The sequence below is a fragment of the Dunckerocampus dactyliophorus genome, chromosome 2 (genome assembly GCF_027744805.1).
Source record: "Dunckerocampus dactyliophorus isolate RoL2022-P2 chromosome 2, RoL_Ddac_1.1, whole genome shotgun sequence".
Classification (NCBI taxonomy): Eukaryota; Metazoa; Chordata; class Actinopteri; order Syngnathiformes; family Syngnathidae; genus Dunckerocampus; species Dunckerocampus dactyliophorus.
Genome location: NC_072820.1, coordinates 3,843,312 through 3,866,809, shown reverse-complemented (window position 1 = coordinate 3,866,809; position 23,498 = coordinate 3,843,312). Strand labels below are relative to the sequence as shown.

Here is a 23,498-nt window from a genome sequence, read left to right as displayed (position 1 = left end):
TTTTACAATAATTTAATAAAAAATTACCATTACATTTACAATAAATAATAATATATTAAAGTAAAAACAAAATTAATTTTACTAACAAAAACAAAAAAAAGACAATCTTTCTTGCTAAATGTATTTGTTGTCAATATTGACAGAAAACCTTATATTTTTTTGTTGTCAAATCCAATTTAAAATCACTATTTTTTTATTAGTTATAATGACAAATTTATGTAATAATTAATTAACAAAATTCTAAGATAGAATTATACAAATCGGCCCTCTCAGGATAATAATAACTGCGATGTGGCCCACGGTGAAAACAAGTTTGACCCCCCTGGTCTACATGGTCGGATATTTTCAAATTTGTTCATGGTGGGTGAGGTCGGGGCATGTACGGGTATGTATCGACTCAACTGGCACCCCTACTGGCGTCAGGTCCTGCACGCGTGCCCGCCGACTTGCGTGAAGGTGCACCCCTTCAGCACTACTTGCAGCTTTAATTTGATAAATAACCTCGCATGCCATAAAAGGCTGAAGACTATCATGACAGGTCATCTTGTGGTGGGAGGCGTGTTCGGTATGTGCTGCATGTTCCTTAAGAGGTCGAGGTTGATGTTCAATATTTACAATCCAAAACACTGAAGCTGTCCAAGCCACGGACGCATCTCATGGAACCAAGCAAAAGAGGAATACCAGGAAGCGTATTGATGGAAGGAGGTAATCCAAGTAAAAAAAGTTCTACCTGAGTCACGTTTTTATACGTCTTACATGCCTCACCATACTATTTTATTAAATAACAACAGAGGGATGACTTTCCATCTTTTTCCAAAATGTTTACCTGTTGCTCTCAACCTCGTCAGCCGAATCAGGCAGCTTCATCCCGCGAGTCTCAGGGAGCAAGAAGCTGAGGCCACCACTGATCAGCATGAGACTGCCGAAAGTTGCCATGGGTATTGACCAGTGGTACGTTGCCAGTATGTTGATCAACGGCGCAATAAGACTACCAATCCGGCACATAATGGTGCCCAAACCAAAGGCTGTTTGTCTGAAACAAGAAAAAAAGTGCGCATAAAGCTCAACTCTGCAGTTGCATTATGATTTTTCTCATTTCTTTCATCCATGTGTGACATTCTCAAGGCGGCGTGCAACAAACCCTTCTAAAATGTGCTCAACTTATGGCTTTTACCAACAACTAATGGCTCCTTTGACTACAAGAAAAAAGATGAAGCGTTCGTGGGGATGATCTTACCGGCAAGATGTTGGGAATAACTCTTGAAGATAAACATTACATATGCTTGCTGCTCAGATTATTGTGAAACGTCCTAATATTGCCAGTGTGGTACCAGCGACAGGATTTCCTTGAACAGAATAAAACCAAAATCAGACACGGAATTCACTCTATCATGTCGTCCATGTCATGGCTGACTACATGCAGTGTGAAGGTGATGTAATCTAATGTCATGTCTCATCAGTGTAACATTATGGCGCCCTCCGTGGCAGACGTCTCTGTTTCACTCTCCCGTTTTTTTTCTATTTTTTTGCTATTTTGTTGTTCATGTTGGACAGTCAACGTGCTGCGTTGCATTGCAGCATAGAGACAACTTTTGAACATCGGCGGGGTTCACCATGAGCTTTCGTTCAGCCTCTCGGACTGGCTTTCTTCTGCGTCAGGAGGACGCAGCAGCCTTCGGGCCTGGTGAGCTGAATGCCCAGGAGCGTCCGGGGCGGAGGCGAGGCAGGAGGGGCAGCATGCGTGCTAGGCTAAAGGCTGTAGCGACTCGGCCACCGCTGCCGAGCCTGCTGCTGGCTAGCGTCCGCTCTCTCGAAGACAGGATGGACGAGCTGAGAGCAAGGGTTGCAGCTACAGGAGCTCGGAGAGTGCTGTGTGTTCGCGGAGGCCTGGCTGGACGGAGGATTTACCGGACTCGGCGGTCCGGTTGGGGCAATTTGCCGCTTGCTGGGGAGATCGGACTTCGGCGTCTTGTGGACACAGAGCCTCGGGAGTGTTCTCCCTGAATGTTACCAGCATGTAGGCTTTCCCACGAGGGCAAATAGCATCCTAGCAAGTCTACAGCAACATGAAAGGTGCTTTGAAGGCTCTTCCAAGTCCCCATTTTGAAAAAGCTAATGTCTCTTCTGTTGTTATTGCTTAATGTATTGGTCTTCTATTCTTATTCATTTTCTTGTGTTTTTCTTTCTTTCTTTCTGCTGGGAGAATGAACAGAACAAGAATTTCATTGCATAGCAGAACTACCTGTTCTACTGTGCATATGACAGTAAAACTCTTGAATCTGGAATTACTGACGCCTAGCGACCAGAACATCACATATAACTTGTCTTTCAGTATTTTTTGACTAATACTAGGCCATAGTCAACCAACTGCAAGGTAGCGAGGGATGACTGTATTGTTCATTAGCAATGCTAATGTTGATGAAACTTATCACTGGATTACCTTTCACAGGTATGGCTGAAAAAATACTTCTGATTGTTTTGGCCATCATAACATTATATAATTTACATTATATTATAGTATACATTTGACGAAGAGAATTTGCTGACTTTGTGGCAGAATGCTGTAGTAGTAGTAGTAGTAGTAGTAGTAGTAGTACTTTATTAATCCCACAGCAGGGAAATTCACTTGTTACAGCAGCAAGCAAGATACACAAGTAAAGGATGCATAGTGACATAGTGAATACAAAATGGTGCAGGTGTTGTAGAGCCTGACAGCGGTCGGTATGAAGGACCTGCGGAACCTCTCCTTCTTACACCGTGGGTGTAACAGTCTGCTGCTGAAGGAGCTGCTAAGGGAACCCACAGTGTCATGTAGCGGGTGAGAGGTGTTGTTCATGATGGACGTCAGCTTAGCCAACATCCTTCTCTCCCCCACTTCCTCCACGGAGTCCAAAGGACCGTCCAGGACAGAGCTCGCTCTCCTGATCAGTCTATTGATCCTGCTCCTGTCCCTGTCCGTGCTGCCCACAGCATAGAAGATGGCTGAGGCCACCACAGAGTCATAAAAGGTCCGTAAGAGAGTCCTGCACACACCGAAGGACCTCAGTCTCCTCAGCAGGTGGAGGCGACTCTGGCCCTTCTTGTAGAGGGCGTGGGTGTTGACGGACCAGTCCAGTTTGTTGTTAAGGTGAACACCCAGGAATTTGTAGCTGTCTACCAACTCTATGTCCGCTCCCTGGATGTTCACCGGTGTAAAGTGAGAAGTTTTCCTCTGGAAGTTAATGATCATCTCCTTTGTCTTGCTGGTGTTGAGTTGTAGCTGGTTAAGCTCACTCCAGCTGACAAAGTCCCTGATGACCGTCCTGGAATTAAATATTGATAGAAATGATACAAATAGAATGTCTCCTCGAAAAATCGGCATGTAAGAAAAATAATTAGAGCTGTCAAATGATTCTTAATCAGATTAATCACGGTTCTCTCATGAATCACCAACTATGTCTGAAATATGCCCATTTTTACTGTTTTTCATTAACGGAAAGATAAAGGACAGGACAGAATTACAGTATAACCGTACAGTTATGTATATTTGTGTGTCTTCATGGCTCCAAATTACTGGTAACTGAAAATTGAAATGTAGCTAAACGATGCTACACAGCTGAAAATCTATTTGCCTAACACTGGTCTCTTTAAACGTAGCAGAATATTTGACTTTTACATCCAATAAAATGCAACACATACAATAAAATAAAAGCTGTCTGCAACCCACCCATTGCTGTGTGGAGTTTGCATGTCCTGTTTTTGGGTCCCTACCCACCAGTTGAGAACCACTGCCCTTGAGTACCGTCTTGATGTGCTTTGTGCAATTCTTGGTGACGATACAGAGGTGCATCAAATATCATTTTTATAATAATATCCACAGATTTGTCTATTCATTTGGTTTTGTATTCAATTATAAAGAGTCTTTATGGACGCCGTGTATGAATTCACATCCATAAAGCAGAAATGTAAGTGAAACTATCACACGTTTTCAATTTGACTACAGATGCGATTTAATTCAAAAGTCGATGCAGTACTTTATCCAACGTAATGCCGTTCAGCCGAACACCTGAGCCGCCAGCGCCCATCAAAAACTGTGAGAGTCGAAATTGCCAGTAGTTTGGTCACAATAAAAATGAAGTTTATAACCAAAGCAATTTGAGCTGCTCGTTTACGACCAGCAAAGGGTCCAAATAAGAGAGCACCAAGCAGAACGCCCAACATTGTCACTGATTGCGCCACTTGCGGTAAGTGAGCACGGTCACATACGAGATCAAACTACAACAACAAAAAGGGAATTAAAAACATATCCTTTTGATTGTGTGTTCGACCGACAGTCTACGCTTACATCAGTGATTATGGTGGCTGTATAAAGTGACCTCTCGTACTCCCAACCATTCTGGCACACCGTGGTCTCATTGAGTCCGTGCTCCCTGATGGCTCCGATGTCCCAGTCCACCGGAGCAAACATGCGACACCTGCTGAAGGAACCATCCTGCTCCAGAGGAATGGTCAGGTTCAGCTGCTCCTGCAAGGTCAGGTTAGCGTCAGCCTTAAGGATCCAGTCCGTGTTGCAGTGCCGATTTGGATCTGACTGGATAAAAAGTATGCAAGCGCCTTCCAAAGTAAATGTGATACTTGGGAAGGAAACTGCACAGATGAGGAGCTTCTGGAAGGTTCCGAACTCCCCAATATTCCTTAGGATCTCTCCAAAATCGGCCATGTTCAGAGGGTTGACTCAATTGAGATGCCGCTACATGACTTTTAAACAACACGTGTTAATGTTTAAACTGTGCAGCTCCAGAAGGACGAGACGGCATTTCAGGTAGACTGCAGTATTATGAGAGAGCTTACAGTATGAATCATGGTTATGGTTATGGTCGGCATGAAGTTGAGTATGCTTAAAGCCCCGATTGAAACGGCTTTTATTATTTAGTCTTTTTACAAATATGGACTGCATGCGTCTGGAGATACAGCAACTTGCTTGGACCCCTACCCCACCTTGCAATCTGTCAAAGTGTCTGAGCAGGTGTCTGATCCCCCCTCAAAGTCCTCCTAATGAGCCGCTACCTTGCATTATGAGCTATTTCTAAAAACACATTCAGGCTCCTCATTTGATTGTTACGGTATTATGACAGGGGATCATATCAAATGCTGCTGATCTTTCACTACATTTACTGCATGTTGACTTATCAGACAACCGCCACATGATACACTGGTTGCATTGTTATTGTTATATAATAGTTATACAGTGGTCATGTTTCCCTGTTGTAGACACCTCAAAATGTTAACAGCCCCCCCCCCCACCCACACACACACACACACACACACACACACACACACACACACAATCAAGCTGCTTGCATGATTAATACAATATTATGACAGCGGACTATGACTCTGGATTATGTCATATAAATGTTTTAATCTGTCACTACTTTTACTGCATGTTGACTTAGCAAACATTCCACACATGTGATACGCTGGTTGCGTTGTTATTATATAATAGCTCTACCGTGCTATCCCCATCAGCAGTGTAGTCCATCAACAGCGACTTACCCCCCACTTGGTTCCTTAAATCCATTTCTGGTCAGATTCCGGTGATGAAAAACGTAGTTCGAGGTAGTCGCCGGGGTTTCACAAGTAAGGAGTTTGCAACAAACAATATGCGTTTAAAAGAGTATACACTTGCATCACAAAAATGCCTCCTCAAAAAACCAAAAAAAAATAGAGCTATCCCTTTAAGAATGAACAATTCTCATTGCTGGCACCCACAACTTTCTTGTGCTATGGTGCCTGTTTGAGCACTGAGGTCATGTGACCAGGCACTCTTGCAATGCCCCAGGCGTAGACTAAAAACCAGAGGAGACATAGCCTATACATACAGTATATATATATATATATATACTGTATATATACACATATATATATATATACATATATATATATAAATAATGAATCCTACTTTGCGGAAATTCACTTATTGCAGTCGGGTCTGGAACAAATTAACTGTGATAAACGAGGGACATCTGTACTGTTGTTGCTCACTTACCATGTTTATTTGTTCATCAGAGTGTTGAAGCCGTTCTCTTTGAAGAGGACAACGTTGCAAATGAGATATGTTTATTTGTATTTGACGATTAGTCGAGTCAGATTCAGCTAAGAAGATTCTTCAGACAGCCCTCAGTGTTGCTGTGCCAATGCGATATTATCATCGTTGCTCTTCATGTTATCTTGTTCCACTATTGTGCACTGTGGTGGGTGGAGACATTTGTAGTCATCTTGTTTTTATGATGTGGTTGTTTTTCTCTCTCACTGTTTTGTCCCCCCCCTCTTGCCTCCACAACCCCCTGCCCCCAAACAACCCCGCAGGTTAACACTGACTTTGACTGACTTTGACTGTAACAAAAGTGTACAGGAACAAAATGCATCACACTATGTAGGGTTGTGAACGATCCACTGATGCGACCGGATATCCGGTTTGACAAGCAAGAGATTCAGCTGTATCAGTAGCAGCCTACTGTATCGATAACACTCAACCATAAATCCTTTAATCGACGGTAGAGACATGCGCCCGGTAGCGCAAGGCTAGCAACTGGTTGACAGTGAGTCTCTTAACGCGAGAGCCTGGGCTGCCGGGAGCGACGTGCGGATCGATACTGAAATATCTGTACTTCCGATACCAGCTCTTCATGGTCAAAAATTGATTCTCAAAATATCATCATCAACATCACGTCATCATAATAGCAATACTTTGGAAACTTCAGTCATTTGAGGTCATGTTTGTCTGTTGAAACAATGGCCGATCGTAAACGGGGCCATGTGAATAACGTTCGTCATTCGTATCGTAGTTCTTAACATTTAATCGTTTATTTTAATGGTTTTACTATTTTGCTTATTTTCTTTGTTATTGCTTTAAATACCATTTTCGCATATTTTATATGATTATATAAAGATTTATTCAAGAGTTTTTTTGTGTTTTTTTGTCATATGCACAGTAAAACAGGAAACAGTTCTAATATGCAATGAAATTCTTGTTCTGTTCATTCTCTCCAAAAAAAAGAAAGCGAACACAAGAAAAAGAATGAGAACATAAGAAACATAAATACCAATAAATTACGCAACAAGAACAGAAGAGACATGAATACCAATGAATGAATAAATAAATAAATAAAAAGTGCTACGAGTGTGTTGCGTGCAGCGTGTGTGCGTACCGACCGCATATTGGCGAGCATAATGGAGGGAAGGGGTGGGCTTTCCGTGTGCAGGTTAGGCTCTTCAGCCTCTGCCTCACTCCGGCCCTCCTTCCCCGCTTCCTCATCGGAGCTTTCCGCTGGTGATTGCGACCCGACTCACGTTGTACAAGCTCACCACAGTTAATTAAATGACGTGTTCTTTATGCGATTATATGAAATACACTACTTTGAAAGAAGTAGCAAACATCCATTTTCTATACCGCTTCTCCTCATTAGGGTCGCGGGGGCATGCTGGAGCCTATCTCAGCTAACTTCGGGCGAGAGGCGGGGTACACCCTGGATTGGTCGCCAGCCAATCACAGGGCACATACAGACAAACAACCATTCACACTCACATTCATACCTATGGACAATTTAGAGTCGCCAATGAACCTAACATGCATGTTTTTGGAATGTGGGAGGAAACCAGAGTACCCAGAGAAAACCCTCGCACACACGGGGAGAACATGCAAACTCCACACAGAAATGCCCAAGGGAGAATCGAACCCAGGTGTTCCCGATCTCCAGACTGTGACTGTGTGGCCAACATGCTAACCACTAGACCACCGTGCGGCATCAGCAGACAGATTAGGTGAATTTGCACAAAGTATCTGTGTCGGATAGGTATTGCGATACCAGCCTGAATTGTATTCAGTATCAGATTGGAAACGAAATCCTTGGTATCACACAGCACAGTCGAAATAGGTGCATCCTGTTACGTACATTGTTCGTGCCCACATGCCATCTCCAAAAAAAGGGCAGTTTTCCTTTAAGTGTTGAAGGGAAGTCATATGTTAGAAATTTATTTTGATCCTCGATGCAATGGAAGCAAATAAAGCAAATAAATAAATGAAAAAAGAAGAACGCTGGAGTCTTACGTTTATTTGCTTCTTATTTGCTTTGTTTTTAACCGTCACGCCGTTATTGACTTAAAAAACATTTGTGGAAAGCCTTATTTTACATGACACCGACTGATCATATATAATAATCTGTATTGCAGCGGTGTCCAAAGTGCGGCCCGGGGCCATTTGTGGCCGGTGGTTCTTTTTTAATTGGCCCCCGGCACATTCCAATAATATGATTTAACAAACCAGTGAAAACCAATAAAAATGAACAACGGCACAAATGGAAACCTCAGCAGTAATTTCACCAAATAAAGTCAAAATATTAAGAGAAAAAAGAAGTAACCAGACGAGAAAAAGTTGTAATTTTACAGGAACGTCGTTACGAGGAAAAATAGCATGAAGTTGACATATTAAAGAAGAAAGACATTACTTTCTTAAAGTCGTGATATTGTGGGAAACAAACAAAACAATGAATAAAGACGTAATTTTTGGAAAACTGGTTAGGGGAAACACTTTATTATGGGAATAAAGTCATAATATAACAAAAAGAAAATGTACAAAGACTATTTAAGCAGAAAGTTGAAAGATTTGGAAAATGAAAAAAGAGCAAAGAATGAAGTTCGTACTAATAATGGGCTTATTCACCTCTATCACAAAGCTGAGATGCACTTTTTGTCTTGAAATATATACACATAACTTCTTAGCATACTGTATCTACATGTGTCAGTTCACAAAATATCAAAGTGGCCCTTGCATCCTTTCATTTTTCAGTATGTGTCCTTTGCTGGAAAAAGTTCGGACACCCCTGCTATTTCGTTATAGTAGTTTTAAGGTACCATAAACACCATCACGCACATGTACTGTATTAGTATCCTGACAAAAAGATACATAAAACAAAGCAGCGCTTGAATATTTGATCATTTCATTTGATCATCATGGCCAACTCTTCAGCCAGTATTTCCACCTACAGTTCTGTGAAATTCTTGGTCCTCTCCGTCTTCTTGCCATGATTGCGAATGACAGTGGATGCCGCATTCCCGAGTCACTTGACCTTCGGCGGTGAAGACGAGGCGTGGAGAGAGGCGGGTTTACGTACACATACTTCTACAAAAGGTGACAGCTATAAAACACAAATTCCGTGAAGGTGTGCGTGCGCCAGCTATTAGAAGTCTGAATATTTTTGTCCGTATGCAGATTTTGGGTTTCTGGCGAACGGCGACTTTTGTACAACGTGCACCAGTTTTCCTTCCCTGGTGGCACGGGCACATTCCAAGATGGCAATGCAATCAAATTGTGCAAGAGCGCTTCAGGGAGCATGTGGCTTATTTTCACACATGGATTGTCCACCACAGAGTCCAGACCTGAAACCCATTGAGAATCTTTGGGATGTTGGAACATGTGACTCTCCCGTCATCAATGACAACAAAAATAATGACATAGAGTTACATAGAGTTACATTTTTTGGCAGTACAATGCTATAGCTTTTCATGTAAGAACTCAAGTGATTTTGGTTGTTATCAAGAAAACCATGGAACTTGCTAGATATCAGCTCTTAAATTCAACTCTTGTGAGCCACATGTGTTATCATCGTTATATTTGTCCAAACAAATGTACCTTTACATTTACATCTACCAGGCATTACAATCGATCAATAAACTGAAGAAACAAGGGTGGTCTAATCATTTTTTCCATGACTGTATATGATTAAGGTTCTTGAACCTTACAATGAAATATCATCACGTCCTCACTTTAGCCATAAAGTTATACCACCACTTTAGCTAAAAGTGATATCGTCAACGAGCTATCACATGTGTCCGCTATTTCACTTATGACAGATGGTTGGACTTCACGTGCAACAGAGAGCTCTTTAACTGTCACTGTTTATTACATTTCGCCACAATGTTTAAACAATTGTTTAAAATACAACTGTTTATTTTATTATTATTTTTCTATTTAAAAAAAGTCTGAGTCTAATTTATTTGAAATATCACCCAAAAATCAGTTTGCATTTTATAAAATAAAATGTTTTTTGTACCGAAAATTAACCGAACCGAGCATTTCAAGAAACTGAACTGAACCGAAATGACATTTTAGTGTACTGTTACACCCTATGGTTTCCCCAACCTCAACGGTCCAGTTGCGATCGATTCAATGCAGAAGCATGTGGAAACGATGCCACAGCGAATGTGTCCCGCGTTCTACCCTAAACCTGTTAGAGTGTGTGACCATTTTTTTTGGGCCAGGCAGTGTAACTTTCTCTGGAAATTGTTTGGACCCACAGACCATCCTAAAAAGATGTTATTTTACTTGATTTGATGTCTGTATTTGATTCACACTCTTTCTTGGTTGTCTTCTTATTTCTGCAAGAAAAGGGAATTTAAAAAACAATGAGTGTCTTAAAAATACAGTAAACAGTTGTGAATTTCATGCAAATATTGTCACTACAAATAAATAGTAACTTTCCAAGCTCCACAACAGAACATTAGTCACACATCAACAGTAGATGGATTGAGGGAAAGGCTTCTTGAGACGTCATCTGTACTTCTGTGAAGAAGGTGTCGGACGTTTCGCTCCTCATCTGAAGAGCTTCGTCAGCGAACTAACAAGTGGTGGTAGCCTAGGCTAGGAATTGGTGTGCCAATGCCCTCCTCCTATTGGTTCCTTCCTTAGTAGATGGAATGTTTGACCGTGGTAAAGATCCATTTAACAAAGAAATGGTCTGAACTCAAGTTAAATGGAAACCTCACTTTTCAGACAAGTTACAGCATGTAATCAGTATTATTAATGCCATATTAAAATCTTTTAGTTTTAGTTTACTTCTAGTTGTAGTATTTGGAGGAATATCACGACTATGCACACTATGTTAAGCTCAGGAAACCACTTACAGAACACATACTTGGCTACCTTGATGGCTGTGTGAAACAAGAACATTGGCTAAGATGGGAGAGTGACATGCAAGCTGACATATCATGCTTCTCTTATGTGTGGACACCCCAACTTCTGTCATTCCAGATCAACGCCACTCATTCATTCAACTTCTAAGACTATGGGGCAAGACCAATTTAGGACTGTGCCAACACCCTGAACTGCTGTGACTATTCGCTACAGAATGGAAGGTACAATTGGCGACATGACCAAAAACAATTGCATTAGGATTGCAACAATACATTGAAGAATCCAACGGGAGGAAGATACTAACAACACAAGCCTCAGACATTACTCCCACAATCGCATCAGAGTGACTGGTTATTCCCGATAGATGAGGATCACAGCCAAATAGTGTTCCCCTAGAAATAGTAGAGACTACCAAGCAGCCTGATATCATTTAGTCAAGGTCAACCAAGAACGTCATTCTAGTTGAGCCGACAGTCCCATCAGAAGAAAACCTAGCCAACGCATATGCCAGGAAGATGTATACAGTGGTGTGAAAGTGTTTGCCCCCTTCCTGATTTTTTTGCATGCTTGTCACACTTAAATGTTTCAGATCATCAAACAAATTTAAATATTAGTTAATGACAAAAAACAATCCTGAACGAGAATGTCCGCCATGTGTTGGTGACCTCAACTTGGGTACTGCAGCAGGACAAAGATCCAAAACACACCAGCAAGTCCACCCCAAAATGCTGGAAAACCCTCCAATGTGGCTGAATGACAACAATTCTGCAAAGATGAGTGGGCCAAAATTCCTCCCCAGCGCTGTAAGAGACTCATTGCAAGTTATCACAAACGCTTGATTGCAGTTGTTGCTGCTAAGCGTGGCCCTTAGCACCCTTAGGTAAGGGGGGCCCAACCAGTTATTAGGGTTAGGGGGCAATCACTTTTTCACACAGGGACATGTTGCTTTGGATTTTTTTCTCCCTTACTAATAAAAAGTTTCATTTAAAAAGTGCATTTTGTGTTCAGTTGTGTTGTCAATGACTAATATTTAAATTAGTTTGATGATCTGAAACATTTACAGTAAGTGTGACAAGCAGGCAAAAAATAAAAAATCAGGAAGGGGGCAAACTTTCACACCACTGTAAATACCTATTGGTGGTGCGCTACTACGTGCCATTGTACAGCCGGAGCAGGAGCCTGGTTCGCATTGCCAGCAGTAAGTCGAGCCTGTTTCCGGTGAACGTTGGCCTCCGCCAAGGCTGCCCTTTGTCACCGATTCTGTTCATAATTTTCATGGACAGAATTTCTAGGCGCAGACAAGGCGTCAAGGAAATACAGTTCGGGGGGCCTTAGGATCTTGTCTCTGCTATTTGCAGACAATGTGGTCCTGATGGCCTCATCAGGCTCTGACCTTCAGCCTTTACTGGTGCAGTTTGCATCTGAGTGTGAAGCTCCTGGGATCAGACTCAGCACCTCCAAATCCAAGGCCATGGTTCTCAGTCGGAAAAGGGCGGAGCGTGAGGTCGATAGGCGGATCGGCATAGCATCAGCAGTAATGCGATCGCCTTACCGGACCGCCGTGATGAAGAAAGAGCTGAGCTGGAAGGCAAAGCTCTCAATTTATCAATCTATGTTCCCACCCTCACCTATGGTCATGAGCTTTGGGTCGTGACCGAAAGAACGAGATCGCGGATACAAGCGGCTGAAATGAGTTTCAGTCCAGTTTCTTCATGCTGGACTCAGTCATCCAGAGGGCTGCTGTTCCTTCACATCGAAAGGAGCCAGTTGAGGTGGCTCAGGCATCTAGTATGGATGCCTCCCGGATGCCTCCCTGGTGAGGTGTTTCGGGCATGCCTAGCCGGGAGAAGGCCCCGGGCAAACCTAGGACACGCTGGAGGGATTATGTCTCACAGCTGGCCCTGAAACGCTTTGGTGTAATCCCGGTGGAGCTGGAGGAGGTGGCCAGGGACCGGGAAGTCTGGTTTTACCAACCGAGACAGCTGCCCCCTCGACCCAGACCCAGATAAGCAGAGGAAAATGGATGGCTAGATGGGATGGATGTTGATAGGTGTATTGAAAACTTTAAAATGATCTGCGCTTAATTGCGATTAATTACGAGGTAACTATGGACAAAATGTGATTAATCACAATTAAGTATTTTAATCGACCCTATTTAAAACCAATAAAAACAGAGGGATCGCTTTTTATCTCTTTCCAAAATGTTTACCTGTTGTTCTCGACTTCGTCAGCCGAATCTGGCAGCTCAATCCCGCGAGTCTCAGGAAGCAAGAAGCTGAGGCCACCACTGATCAGTATGAGACTGCTGAAAGTTGCCATGGGTATTGACCAGTGGTACGTTGCCAATATGTTGACCAATGGAGCAATCAGACTACCAGATCGGCAAATAATGGTGCCCAAACCAAAGGCTGTTTGTCTGAAACAAGAAAACATGCACACCGAGATCAACTCTGCATTTCCATCATCTTTTTTCTAATTTCATTTATCCACGTCTGATATTTTCAAAGCAATGTGCAATAACTTTTTGAAGCCCTTTTTGAAGTTTTTGAACACAAGTAACAGATGAAGTGGTCATGGGGATGCTCTCACCGACAAGATGTTGGGAATAACTCTTGAAGATAAACATTACAAATGCTTGCTGCCCAGATAAATGTGAAACGTCCGAATGTTGCCAATGTGGTACCAGCAATGGGATTCCCTTGAACAGAATAAGGCAAATATGAGATTAAAGTGAACACACAGGTTTAACAAGTGGACAAGAACCCAATTGTTATGCTAAATGCAAAAAAAAAGCAAGCTTTGAACAAGCAATCTTAAATCATTACCATCTTAGCTTAGCTTATTCACTGTTAAGGGTGAATTGCTAATTATAAAAATTATTAAGTAATTATCATATTAATTTTCATTGACAAGATGGACAATAAACTGCAGAGAAATGTAATACGAAGAGGCGCAAAGTACTCTGGCTCACCGTGAAGGGTGAATGCCGTCCTTCTCCACATAGAAAAAGTGGCTAAGGGCTTTTACGACAAAAGTAAGAGCTTTTCCTTGAGAAGGAAAGGCACGTGTGTAGGCCGTACTTGGTTCACGACATTCCGAGTTATAGCATTAGTGGTTACCTACGCACTGCCATACATTGTTAATAGTGTACACAGACAAAAATAGAACTACAGTGGAACATCTGTTAGCATCTGCCCCTGTTAGCGTGGTTTTTGGTTAATGTCCAAAATTTCAGCCACAATTTTGCTTTGTTTTACACGCATTCTCCGGGTAGTGCACAATATGCCGCGTGCCTTGTTGTGTTATTAATACTCTGTGTGAGTCCATCTGTACTCTTAATATATATTTTTTTCTCTCAGAAAATATCCTTTCTTGTTAGCATCCTATGAGCTAGCCAACAAAATGGCAACCGGAACCAGAAGTTACATCGCCCGTCTATGATTTCATCAGCGGTTGACTCTCAAAAATGTTAACACAAAACACATTTTTATAGTTTTATAATCATACTTTTACATTCATAAAACAATTCTAAATGCATATAAATGACAACAGATGACTTGGTGTCAAGAAGGGCAGCAAAAAAGTCGCTTCTCTCTAGGAAAAACATCAGGGACAGACAAGGTGTAGGGATTGGGCTCCTGAACACTGGAGTAAAACCATTTTTTCTGATGAATCCCCCTTCCGATTCTTTGGGGCATCCGGAAGAAGTGAGCGCTAGCATTAGTCGTGTGTCATGCCAACAGTCAGCCATGAATAAAGAATGGTACCAAAACACCCTCAGAGAGCAGCTTGCCGTTAAGCAAAAGTGATAACTAACTGTCTCGGGGAACAAAATCATGGATATTTTGGGTCCATGGCCAAGAAACTCCTTAGACCTTAATCCCTTTGAGGACTTGTTGTCAGGCAGGTGTACAAACAAAAACTTGCAAATTCTGACCAATTCCAAGCTTTGTTTTTATGCAAGAATGGGCTGCCATCAGTTAGGATGTGGCCCAGAAGTGAATTGACAGCATGCCACCATGAACTGAGAAAGAAGGGTCCATACCGTAAATATTAACTCTTCTCATAAACTTAATGGAAATGTCAAGAAAAGCCTTTACCACGTATGACATGCTTGTAATTATTAGGGATGAGCAAGTACTCCACTATCTGTATATGTATCTGTTCACCCATCTAACTGATCTGTATCCGTAGCTGTACTCGGAGTGGGCAGGGAATTAGCCAGAAGTGGGCGTGGTTTGGCCGGAAATGGGTGATGACAAACAGGGAAATAATCTGTCAGCCTTGTTCGCTGCAGTTTTCTCAAAAAGTCAGTGTTCAGTACTGCGACCAAAGTTTTTGAACTGACTTTATATCACCAGCCAAATTGGAAACAAGCAGACAGAAAAAAGCACGCAACACGACCCGTTTCCAACTCCGTCTTGTCAAATGCACCGCGTACACCCGCAGGGAGTCTGTCTCAGGAGGGGTGGTCGCTGTGTGTGACTCGCCAATCACAGAGCGTGAAGAGTGAATACATAAGTAGTTACCCAATGATGATTTTCTTTCATCGTGATTACGGATAATGACGAGCTGTACTCATTTCATGCTCGTGCTCGGCAAAAATGCATTATCCGGCTCATTCCTTGTAATTATGTTTCAGTATATCATAGTAACATCTGACAAAATTTATCTTAAAACGCTGAAAAATTGTGCAAACCAATACTTGTGTCTTTCTCAGAACTTTTGGCCATGACTGCAACTGATTGGGATGGTTTATAAAATGTAAAATATAAGTGGCCATTTTCATTTGCCATGTAAGATTTTTATCTTACATGGCAAATATGAAGTTCAGCTCTAAACTGTAGAAGACAAAAATATTTCCATGCAATAATTTTTTACAGGAACTGCCTACCATGACTGAACACGAGCATCAAGACAGACAAGAGCCCCCCAACCAGAAGTGTTGAGATGAACGATATTCTTCTCCCCAGTGCTTCCAGCAGCCACATACAAAGTAGCTGAGCTGGCATTTCAGTCAGACCAAAAAAGAGCTGTGTCATGAATACGTCCAAGCCAAAATTTCCCACATTGAATGAAATGCAGTAGTATGCAACATTCAATGAGAACCTGAAGAGAACAACAATTATTTAGTCATGCAAAAAGACCAGCAAAATTATTTTGAGTGACTTAGTTATCAGTTGTGTAACTTAACTTACCATACAAATACTACGGTAAAAAAATACCTCCTTAGCACAGATGACTGGAAAAGTATGAAAAAGCCACTCTTTTTCTCCGTTTCTTTCACAGGAATCTGCAGTACAAAAGTAACACAACATCATGCCATCTTTGATTACGTTTAAAAAGACATGATATGAAATGGAACACAATATCTGTGACTTGTTGTGTGTGCCTTTAAGAAGTCTGGCCTGGGAAGTGACGTGTGTGACGTCAGCAAGCTAAAGCTGACTGTTAGCTGAGCGCTAGCTGCAGGTTAGCAGTGTAGAGAGTGGCCGACAGCAGCTCCTGTGTGAATGTTCACTGAATGTGGTCTCTGCTTGTGAATAAAGCAATTGAAGTGCATCATGAGTGTCTCCTTAACCGTAAATAGCGGCAGGAGAATAGTATTCTGCACTGGTCTGTAGGTGTCAGTAATGTTACAGTGATGAGACAATAGCCACCAGGAAGTACGCTGTCTATGCTAACATGTGAGTCCATCTTATCTTATTTATCTCTAAGATGGCTTATTATGTCAATCGATTAAAATAGTCAATCATGATTAATCATATTTTGTCCATAGTTAACTCATATTTAATCGCAATTAATCACAGATAGAAAGAAGTCATTATCTATAATAAGTAAGGATGTAAATCTCTTCATGGTAAAGGATTTGACACGCATGTACTAGATGGGGTTAAGATGCAATTAAAAAACTAAAACAGAACAATTCGATTCAATGGTTATATTTGTTAATGTTGACATGAATTTTACATGATAAAATAAGAAGCCAATTCTATAAAAGTGACATTTTTACAGTATTTTCAAATGTGTAAAAGAGCACATCATATCCCCAAGCATGCTGTAAGGCAGGGGTCCCCAAACACCGGGCCATGGGAAACGTTAAGGCGCAATGCATTTCAATACCACTTCTCCTCATTAGGGTCGCGGGGTATGCTGGCGCCTATCTCAGCTGACTTCAGGCGAGAGGCGGGGTACACCCTGGATTGGTTGCCAGCCAATCGCAGGGCACACATAACCAAACTCATGTTCATACCTATGGACAATTTAGAGTCTCCAATGAAGCTAACATGCATGTTTTTGGATGTGGGAGGAAACCAGAGTACCTGGAGAAAACCCACGCACGCACGGGGAGAACATGCAAACTCCACAACTCCAGGTGAGAATTGAACCCAGGTCTTCCTGATCTCCAGACTGTGACTGTGTGGCCAACATACTAACCACTAGACCACCGTGTGGCCCAGGCGCAAAAAAAAGAAAAAAACAACTAAATAACGGCATAAAATGCAATTTTATATAAAGGGATATAACTTTTGGAAATGTGGGCCATTATTTTGTTCAAAAAATAATATACAGTTACAAATACCCCAGTTTTTGCATGTTTAATGTAAGCGACGTCTTGGCCCACTTTGTTCGATGGTTCTTGAACGCACCATCTAACTTTCTCTCACACTGCACAGACTACTATACTGTATTAATGACTATACCATTGTGTACTAAGTACTGTACTATACTGTATTAAGACCTAAATAATGCTTTTCTATTTTGCTCATGCTCGTCAAAACATTCAGGTATGATGTTGGCTTGTCGTTCTGGTCGTTGACAAGCCGGCATTTTCAGATTTTCCCTCTCTGGAAGCCGTTTTCAAAAAATACCATTTTAGGTCACCCAGAACGCCGTGTCCGTGTGGATGAACGGCCGAAACGATAAAATGCTGTGGGTAGGCCACACGCCATCACGTGACCAGAAGTGAGCTTTGACGACAAGCCAACATAATATATGAATATTTCCACGGACATGTTGTCTTATACTCCAAAATGAAGTAAATGAAGTCATTCCACTTTGTCGTAAGTCTAGATGAGCCTTGGAAACGGGAAGACGACGGACTCGTGCGCACGCGTTCTTTCTTTTTCTATAGTTTGGTGTGTTCCATGGTTCCGTCTGCGTGTCTGTTTACAGCGCCGCACACATGCAGCAGGTGTTCCTTGTCTATTCTATTGTTTTCTATAGCCGTTTACTAATCCTGCACAGTGTGGATGCGACTTTTTTTCAAACTGCCAAAAAAAAAAAATGTCAAGAATGTTCCTGTGTGGACATGATCTTAGCAACCTCTTTTTACGTGTTTTTTATAACTTTAGAACACACAGAAAAGAGAAAGACATACGTGTTCATGTCTCGCATAAGGCTAGTGGGTGATGGGAAATCCCCCCCCCAAAAAAGTTCAGTTTTCCTTAAAGAAGTTTCTTCAAAGGAAATATTTACAGACCTACAGTATTTGTAACTGAGGCCTCTAAAATGTTATTACTGCTTTAGTACCTTTTCCAGGTGAGAGTCTGGAAATCTGCCTTTATTCACAGCTGCCACCTTTAACAGCAACTCTTTAGCTTCTTCTGTCCTCCCTCTGTCCAACAGCCACCTGGCTGACTCTGGAAGGAACCTGATGGTTGACAAGGACATGACACAAGGACAACAAAGCATCCAAATTACCAGACATTAGTAATAAGTTGATTCTCACCATATATACACACAAACGACTGCGAGGAGAGCTGCAGTGATGAGCTGAGTTAGTCTCCAGTCTCTGACTAAGTAGACCAGACCAGCAAGGATGGCATGTCCAGTTGCACTGCATAGTTGAGTTATGCATGCCCCCCACGACCTTTTGGACACGCCAATCCACTCCGTGGCTACCAGAACAGAAACAAAATACAAGTGTGTTCATAAATTCATAATCTCCTCTTCCCTAACCACCAAATAGACTGCAACTCCTTTGGCTTATTGCGATGGTTATGTTAAAACAGGGGTACCCAAACCTTTTCAACCGAGGGCCACATAGTGAAAAATGAAAGGACACAACTTTGCCACTTTGATATTTAGTAAAGCAACACATGTAGCTATGCTAAGAACTTACATATATTTCAAGAAAAACACTGCATCTCAGCTTTGTGATGTCTGTGAAAAAGGCTATTATATGAGCTCTTTGCTCTCTTTTTTTTCCAGTTTTTCTTGTCTTGTTTTCAAAAACGGAAATGTTCTTCTTGAAAGAACCTTTGTAAATGTTCTTTTCGTAATATTAGGACTTTGCATAGTATTTTTACTTTATTCCCACCCTAATTTTACCTTAATTTTCTAATAATTACAACTTTATTTTGTTGTGTTTGTTTCTCATAATATTACGACTTTAAAAAAATAATTTTTCTTCCAACTCTATGCTACTAAAATTACATTATTTTTCCTCATAATACTACAAATTTAATCTTGTAAAATTGTGACATTTTCTCATGAAGACATTTTTTTCTCTTAACATTTTGATTTTATTGCTGTAAAATTACAGCTTGTTTTTTTTGTCATAATATTAAAACTTCTTAAAAAACACATTTTTTAAATTTCAACTTTATGCTACTAAAATTTAGAAAAGTTTATTCTCGTAAAATTGTGACTTTTTCCCATTAAAATAGGACTTTTTTCTCTGAATATTTTGACTTTCTTGTAAATTTCCTTCTTGTAATTATGATTTTATTCCCATAATATTTGTACTTTATTCTCATCACATTCTAACTTTTTCAGCAAAAAATAATTTTGGTAAAATTCCAACTTTACGTGGGATTCTCATTCCCACTCACATACCTTCCGTGGGGGAAGCACACAAACGCGGACAGTTCCGTCAGCGCGGCTGAGCCAGCGTTTACCTCAGTAAACACACGGCAAAGCATGTGACGTCATGCTTTTGACCACATAAAAAATTGGATTTGAACAAAAAATTGTCTATTGAGCAAAAATACGGGACATCAACGACCTGAAGCACAAGATCACTGATCATATTGCCACCAGGGATGTTCCGATCGATCGGCCACCGATCAATATTGGCCGATTTCCGTCAAAAACACATGATCGGCGTATGCTAATAAATGCCTTTCAAAAACCGATTGGCGTGCGGTGGCAAATGCTACATGTCTGCCGTGTCACGTAGGGTTGCCCACAAAATGACGCGCCACGTATTGATCTTGACAAAGGCTACACCAATCAATGCCTGAGTGTTTGATCACTCTCTTATGAAACCTATTGCAGTTTGATTATTCTTGCATCTTTGTTTGCCTAGCTGTCACTGACTTTGCACTGGCGGCAGCTAGCGAGCAGCTCGCTAGTTATCTGCCTCGCTTCTGGTCTTCGGACTCCAAATGGAACTTTTTACCACAGTGACATTTTATTTTTAAATCAAACAAGCATTGCGGTTAGTTTGGAGCTCGTTTTTGTCCTACAGGGAAGCCACGAGTGGATCTCACAGTCATGGGGTACGTACTAACTTTTTCAAGTGTCACTGAACAACTATCTTGTTGTCATGATACTAATTATGTCTTGTCCTCCAAACACATTGTGTGTGATTATTTCATGAACATAAAGCCTTATTATGGTTTTTCTATCACAGAGGTCTCCTAGCTCACCAAATGGTCAAACAATATTTGCTTTTTGAGTTTTTCATCATAACTGTTGAATTCAGACTTTCTGCCTTTATACAATGACCAATGGGCCACACGGCGGTAGCAAATCGTGGTGACCACTTCCTCATTTTGTAATAATTTGGAATAAATTGTAAAATGACTTTAGGGATTTCACAATACCCATGAAGCAAAAATGTACGTTGAACTATCTTACACTTCCAGTTTGACTACATGGGCAGTAATGACTAAATATCTGAGTTAATATAAATTTCCTTTGTTAATTACCAAATGGTAGTTGATGCAGTACCTTACCCAATATAATGCCGTTTAGCCGAAAACCTCCGCTGCCAACGCCCATCAAAAACTCTGAGAGCAGAAACAGCCAGTAGTTTGGGCTCAATGCACTGGCGACAGTAAACATGAGGACCACAACCATGGAAATTTGAGCTGCTCGTTTTCGACCAACCCTACAGGAGAAAAAGACACTCGGGTTAGAATGCGACTTCATTGTGATGGCTTCTTTTTAAGTGGGAAAGGCAATGCGACAAAAAAAAACATTCATCACTTACGCTTCAGCAAAGGGTCCAAATAAGAGAGCACCAAGCAGAACGCCCAACATTATGACTGATTGCGCCACTTGCGGTAAGTGAGCACGGTCACATACGAGATCAAACTACAACAACAAAAAGGGAATTAAAAACATATCCTTTTGATTGTGTGTTCGACCGACAGTCTACACTTACATCAGTGATTATGGTGGCTGTATAAAGTGACCTCTCGTACTCCCAACCATTCTGGCACACCGTGGTCTCATTGAGTCCGTGCTCCCTGATGGCTCCGATGTCCCAGTCCACCGGAGCAAACATGCGACACCTGCTGAAGGAACCATCCTGCTCCAGGGGAATGGTCAGGTTCAGCTGCTCCTGCAAGGTCAGGTTAGCGTCAGCCTTAAGGATCCAGTCCGTGTTGCAGTGCCGATCTGGATCTGACTGGATAAACAGTACGCAAGCTAACTCAAAAGAAAATAAAATATTGGGGAAGGAAACTGCACAGATGAGGAGCTTCTGGAAGGTTCCAAACTCCCCAATGTTCCTTAGGATCTCTCCAAAATCGGCCATGTTCAGAGGGTTGACTCAATTGAGATGCCGCTACATGACTTTTAAACAACACATGTTAATGTTTAAACTGTGCAGCTCCAGAAGGAAGGAAGGATCTATGCATAAAAACATAGATCACAAAACTATGAGTCAGGATTACATCATATCAAATGCTGGTGATCTTTCACTACGTTTTACAGCAGTCTGACTTATCAGACATTCCACACGTGTTCCACACGTGTTGTACACTGATTGTGTCGCTATTCTTATATAATAGTTACAATGTTATAGTTTCAAGAAAATATAAGAGAAGCAATAAACAAAATGCTGACTGTCACATAGCGGAACCTCCAAAGTCGAATGCTGCGAGTTGTTCTAATTTGAATACACATATTCCCGTAATGGCCATGCAGTGGCCGAGCGGTTAGCATGTTGGCCACCTGAAATTCGAATCTCCGTTCGGCATCTCTGTGTGGGGCTTGCATGTGCGTGGGTTTTCTCCGGGTACTCCGGCTTCCTCCAAAAACATGCATGTTAGGTTAACTGGCGACCCGAAATTGTCCATAGGTATGTATGTGAGTGTCAATGGTTGTTTGCCTATATCTGCCCTGCGATTGGCTGGCGACCAGTCCAGGATGTACCCGGACCTCTTGCTCGAAGTCAGCTGGGATAGGCTCCAGCATACCTGCGACCCTAGTGAGGATAAGCGGCATAGAAGGTGGATTGATGGATATGGCCATAATTTGAATAAATCTGTTCTGTACAGGCCATGTTTTAAGTATCAGAAATAGTTTGGCCTTTTTTGTGTATCTTATTACTTTGCATGACTTTTGACTCACCGGCCACATTGATTTTGCATTTCCAGTATATATACACAAAAGTGAGTACACCCCTCACATTTCTGCAAATATTTTATTATATCTTTTCATGGGACACCACTGAAGAAATGAAACTTTGCTACAATGTAAAGTAGTCAGTGTACAGCTTGTATAACAGTGTAAATTTACTGTCCCCTCAAAATAACTCAATACACAGACCTTAATGTCTAAACTGCAGGCAACAAAAGTGAATACACCCCAAGTGAAAATGTCCAAATTGGGCCCAATTAGCCATTTTCTTTCCCCAGTGTCATGTGACCCATTAGTGTTACAAGGTCTCAGGTGTGAATGGGGAGCAGGTGTGTTAAATTTGGTTTTATACTCTCACACTCTCTCATACTGGTCACTGGAAGTTTAACATGGCACCTCATGGCAAAGAACTCTCTGAGGATCTGAAAAAAGGATTGTTGCGCTACACGAAGATGGCTTAGGCTATAAGAAGATTGCCAACACTCTGAAACTGAGCAGCAGCACGGTGGCCAAGACCATACAGCGGTTTAACATCACAGGTTCCACTCAGAACAGGCCTCGCCATGGTCGACCAAAGAAGTTGAGTGCACGTGCCCAGCGTCATATCCAGAGGTTGTCTTTGGAAAATAGACGCCTGAGTGCTGCCAGCATTGCTGCAGAGGTTGAAGGGATGGGTGGTCAACCTGTCAGTGCTCAGACCATACGTCGCACTCTGCATCAAATTGGTCTGCATGGCTGTCATCCCAGAAAGAAGCCTCTTCTAAAGATGATGCATAAGAAAGCCCGCAAACAGTTTGCTGAAGATAAGCAGACTAAAGACATGGATTACTGGAACCATGTCCTGTGGTCTGATGAGACCAAGATAAACTTTTTTGGTACAGATGGTGTCAAGCGTGTGTGGCGGAAACCAGGTGAGGAGTACAAAGACGAGTGTGTTTTACCTACAGTC

At 41.7% G+C, this 23,498-nt stretch overlaps 2 protein-coding genes across 2 annotated transcripts; both read right to left on the bottom strand.

The window, feature by feature from the left end:
* Window positions 1-1,749: 1,749 nt before the first annotated feature.
* LOC129177214 (solute carrier family 22 member 14-like) lies at window positions 1,750-4,699 on the bottom strand. Its single transcript, XM_054768087.1, is given in 4 exon segments — window positions 1,750-1,830; window positions 4,014-4,101; window positions 4,103-4,254; window positions 4,325-4,699. Coding segments are annotated over 4 exon segments (696 nt in total).
* Window positions 4,700-9,098: 4,399 nt separating this feature from the next.
* Window positions 9,099-21,722, bottom strand: LOC129177206 (solute carrier family 22 member 13-like). The gene is made up of 11 exons (XM_054768064.1): window positions 21,348-21,722; window positions 21,174-21,277; window positions 20,917-21,071; window positions 18,684-18,852; window positions 18,485-18,605; window positions 16,150-16,244; window positions 15,846-16,060; window positions 13,541-13,649; window positions 13,161-13,367; window positions 10,364-10,416; window positions 9,099-9,160 (listed from the first exon to the last, which is right to left on the bottom strand). The coding sequence occupies exons 1-11, from the start codon at window positions 21,720-21,722 to the stop codon at window positions 9,099-9,101; spliced, it is 1,665 nt and encodes a 554-aa protein (XP_054624039.1).
* Between the last annotated feature and the right edge of the window lie 1,776 nt (window positions 21,723-23,498).

Excerpts from the sequence above, each read along its gene's own strand:
- LOC129177206 (XM_054768064.1), bottom strand. The coding sequence starts at position 21,722 with ATGGCCGATTTTGGAGAGATCCTAAGGAACATTGGGGAGTTTGGAACC. Across the intron at positions 16,061-16,149 it reads TTTACCGTAGTATTTGTATG|GTTCTCATTGAATGTTGCAT; the intron begins GTAAGTTAAGTT and ends TGTTCTCTTCAG. Across the intron at positions 10,417-13,160 it reads GACGAAGTCGAGAACAACAG|AAATAAGAAGACAACCAAGA; the intron begins GTAAACATTTTG and ends CTTTTCTTGCAG.